The sequence below is a fragment of the Triticum dicoccoides genome, chromosome 2B (assembly GCF_002162155.2).
Source record: "Triticum dicoccoides isolate Atlit2015 ecotype Zavitan chromosome 2B, WEW_v2.0, whole genome shotgun sequence".
NCBI classification, from domain to species: domain Eukaryota; kingdom Viridiplantae; phylum Streptophyta; class Magnoliopsida; order Poales; family Poaceae; genus Triticum; species Triticum dicoccoides.
Window position 1 is genome coordinate 440,543,526 of NC_041383.1, and position 3,778 is coordinate 440,547,303.

At 40.1% G+C, this 3,778-nt stretch overlaps 1 protein-coding gene across 1 annotated transcript; it reads right to left on the reverse strand.

The window, feature by feature from the left end:
• Window positions 1–213: 213 nt before the first annotated feature.
• Window positions 214–1,967, reverse strand: LOC119367810. Its single transcript, XM_037633214.1, has 4 exons — window positions 1,541–1,967; window positions 1,389–1,461; window positions 749–1,289; window positions 214–271 (listed from the first exon to the last, which is right to left on the reverse strand). The coding sequence occupies exons 1-3, from the start codon at window positions 1,634–1,636 to the stop codon at window positions 754–756; spliced, it is 705 nt and encodes a 234-aa protein (XP_037489111.1). The 5' UTR covers window positions 1,637–1,967; the 3' UTR covers window positions 214–271; window positions 749–753.
• Between the last annotated feature and the right edge of the window lie 1,811 nt (window positions 1,968–3,778).

Here is a 3,778-nt window from a genome sequence, read left to right on the forward strand (position 1 = left end):
CAGGGCACAAATACTAACAAAAATAATAGCAATTTGGAGCATACATAATATATAATATGTTGAATAGACCACAAGAGCTTAATTATCAGTTCCTCCCAAATTCTTCCATGCTACAGTCAGTCGTTTCAGAAATAGTGTTTAGTTTCTCTACAAATATTACATGGACAAAACCCAGCGAATAGATATGAAGCCTTCCACTAAAAAGCACACACAAATAGATCCAAGTCGCGGCACCTTCGCTCTTCTTCTGGAGCATTCTTATGTAGAACTCCTACTTTTTGAAACCATTCAAACCCAAAATTAGTTTGAGAGTGAAATACTTGGCAGTTTTATTTCCAGGAATGGAAACAATGAGAAAAACATACATAAACAGTAGGTAAATCAATCTCTATCCTCTGATCTATGTTAAAAGCATCCCTTTTTATTTTCTAGGGACAAGGCATCATAGCAGTTTAGAAATAGACAATGACTACAACAACAAGAAAATCAGCCTAGACTAGCTACAACACAAGCACTTGTCAACCTGTGTTGATACATCAAGCAATCATTTGAAAAAAGGTTGTATTATTCAAGCAAAGTATTCCTATAACCAGTCAGTCTAATAGTTTGCAAAAGAACTTCATAAATATATTTAAAACAACTATCCATTTCAGCAGAAAATAATGTCTTTACAGCAGCAGCAGCAACAACATGGACTAAATGGCTAGCAAGGAGTTTAGTAACATGGACTAATTGAAAAGAGGAGTACCTGAGTTATTCCATTTCAGCTCTCAGCCACATAAGAGCAGTCTCTGGTCTGGCACTCATGAAAATCTCTCGGTTCTCGGGGATCTTGAAGACTCGGAAAGCCTTGACTTCTTCTTCAAGTGTGATCTCCATTGTTTTCAGCAGATCAATGCAGTTTTTGATAGAGTACTCATCCACGACCCTTGGCTTATTCCTCTCATCCTCCACCTGCTTCGTCCTTATTTCCAAGTACTTCTCCATCATTGCAGCCACATCACCATTCGCCCCCCTCCTTCTCTTTGGTTCTTTCTCTTCTCCATTTCTTGAGGGTGCAGTAGCCAAATTTGGTTGAGTTTGCTGGGGCTCCACAACAATGTTTTCTTGCATGTAAACCTCCTCAACATCTTCATCAATCTGCACCCTTTCTCCTCCAAGATTCTCACCATCAGCTGATGTTTCTCCTTGATTCTTGCTAGCTCCTCCAAGATTCTCGAGATGTGATTGGGTTGAGCAATGTGATGACTCGATAGAGGTGAAGTTATATGTCCCTTCTGCAGTTTGGCCTACAAGTTAAAGTGATAATCAAATATAAGATTTCAAACTAGAAGAGTAAACAAACATAAAACAATGACATGAGTATATGAATGAAGTTGATAACTAACCATCATGCAATTCTCCCAAAGCTTCAAAAAGAGGGAAGGCTTTTGTCTTGAACTTTCCAGCTTTAGGGTGTGACTACATAGTTGACAAGAAAATAATATTAGAGCATGCAACAAGTAATGAAACTTTTAGGGAATAACAATGACATTCTTACTATGATGATGTTTTTCCAAAGTGGTGGATCCGTTAGAATCCTGCACTGCCGGTCGTCCCATGAAACGCCGCTTTGCTTCCTTATCTCTTTGATCATCTTGTATTCTTTTTTCAACTCTTTTTCCTTTTCTTGGATTTTCTTCTTCTCGTACCTAGCATAAGGATTCTTTTGGTGGAATTTCTTCACTATCGTATTCCATGCTTCTGAGCTCCATCCATTTTGACCCTTATGTTCAGGTGTATCATGCTCACGAAGCAAGTCCACAAGATCTTTCTCAAGGCTTGCATTCCACTATGCTCTATCTTCTGCATTTCCACATTGTATGTTAATGTACCTTTTTCTATCTTAACTATTTTGGTTTTAAGCAAATAAAGTCCCGACAAGAGAAATAAAGTCACGGCTAGTTTATTACCTTTGGGAGACCCTCTCCTCCTCTTTGTCACACTGCTTGTAGGAGGTGATGCTCTATCCCTCTCGATAGCTTTTTTGAGGAGGCTCAACCTTGGTGACCCTCGAGCAGTCATCATAGTGACTTCTGAACAATATTCATGACATGAACAATAGAAAAAAAACATAAACTTCTACACTATACTTATTACTACTACACTACAAATGACAAGTTATGCATGTCGATAATCAGCCCACATTTGATGAGCAATGGCATCTCTAAGGTTGTCACCTTCATGGTTGATTTGATGATTTTGAGGAATATCACCCTCAGGAAGATCAACAAAATTCATGACAGGTATGTTGTTTGGTTGGTTATCTAACCAACGCTCATCTCCTTTTTCAGATCAGATGATGTTATGTAAGATTGCCGCCACTGCTGGTAGCTTGACTTGGTTCTCTATTCGATGATGCGTGCCCACTTTTAGGATTGGGAACCGCTTCTTCAAGATTCCTAATCCCCGTTCGACGTGATTTCGTAACACGGCATGACGGAGATTGAATAGCTCCCTGTGATTTTGGGGTCGACGGCGACCGTGTGCAAACTCCTTCAGATGGTACCGAACACCACGATACGGTGCCAAGAAGTAAGGTGTGTTGGCATAACCACCATCAACCAGATAAAACTTGCCCGGAGGTACATGAAACCCACTATTAAGTGCTGACCGGAGAACTTTAGCATCGGTAGCAGATCCCTCCCAGCCACAAGAAATGAAGGTGAAGTTCAGGTCGAAGTCGCACACGACCATAACATTATGGCTTAGGGTCCCTTTCCTATTTCTGAATGGTGCGGCTTTTTCTCCTGAAATTGTTATGGGAACATGTGTCCCATCAATTGCCCCAATGCAGTTCTGCAACGAAATACTATAACTTAGCACCTATAACATGAAGAGTAAGTTATCGATGTGGATCAAAGTTGGCGAAGCAAAAACCTGAAAATAAGGAAAGAATCTCGTGTCCGACTGAATCTTCGGATGCACTTGACTGGGATTTGGAGGCTTCAAAAAATGCTTGGAGAGAATAGGGATGATGTCAAAGAAATTCTTCATTTGCCAATGGAAAGTATCCCCGCTGTGACCAAACCGAACTTGAAGGTCTTCAAATGAAGAATTATGGGATAACATCCATAGAAATGATGCTAGTTTCTCTTCGACTTTAATTCTGGTATCTTTCGCCAACTTCTCCCTTCGAAGATAATTAGCCAAAGATTTGAAGATACGCGGCTCCATCCTAAATGCTACCCGACAGTTTTTGACGTGCCCTTCGAGTAACTCCTTAACAAACATCTCGCCTGTTAGCGATGATGTATGACGCGGAATCCTCCGCTCCCTAAGAGCAACTCCATCGGTCTCTATCAAATGTAGTGCAGGGAAAACAAATAACATCATTTCGTCATCCTCCTCCTCCCTCTTCCTAACACGATCCCTCATTTTAGGATCCATTCCAAGTCTAAAGAAGAAAAATGTGGCTAGTTATTACTACTACACCAAAACAGTAAGAGTGCAAGTTGTACAAACAAACAGTTTACCAAAAAAAAACAACTGCAGTAAGAGCAAAAATTCTTCAACAACTACAATGTCTAGTAATGTAAGATATTAACATAGCTCTCAGCTTACCAAAAAAATAGTTTGTAACACAGATCTATCGACCAAGCAATAATAACCAACAGTACATGAATAAGGAGAAGATTAAAACAAGAGGATTAATCTACCTTGTCCTTCACGATGCTACCCAATTTAGGGTCTTGCTGCAGCTGTGAGGCGGCGAAGCTAGCTTATATCTGGCATCATC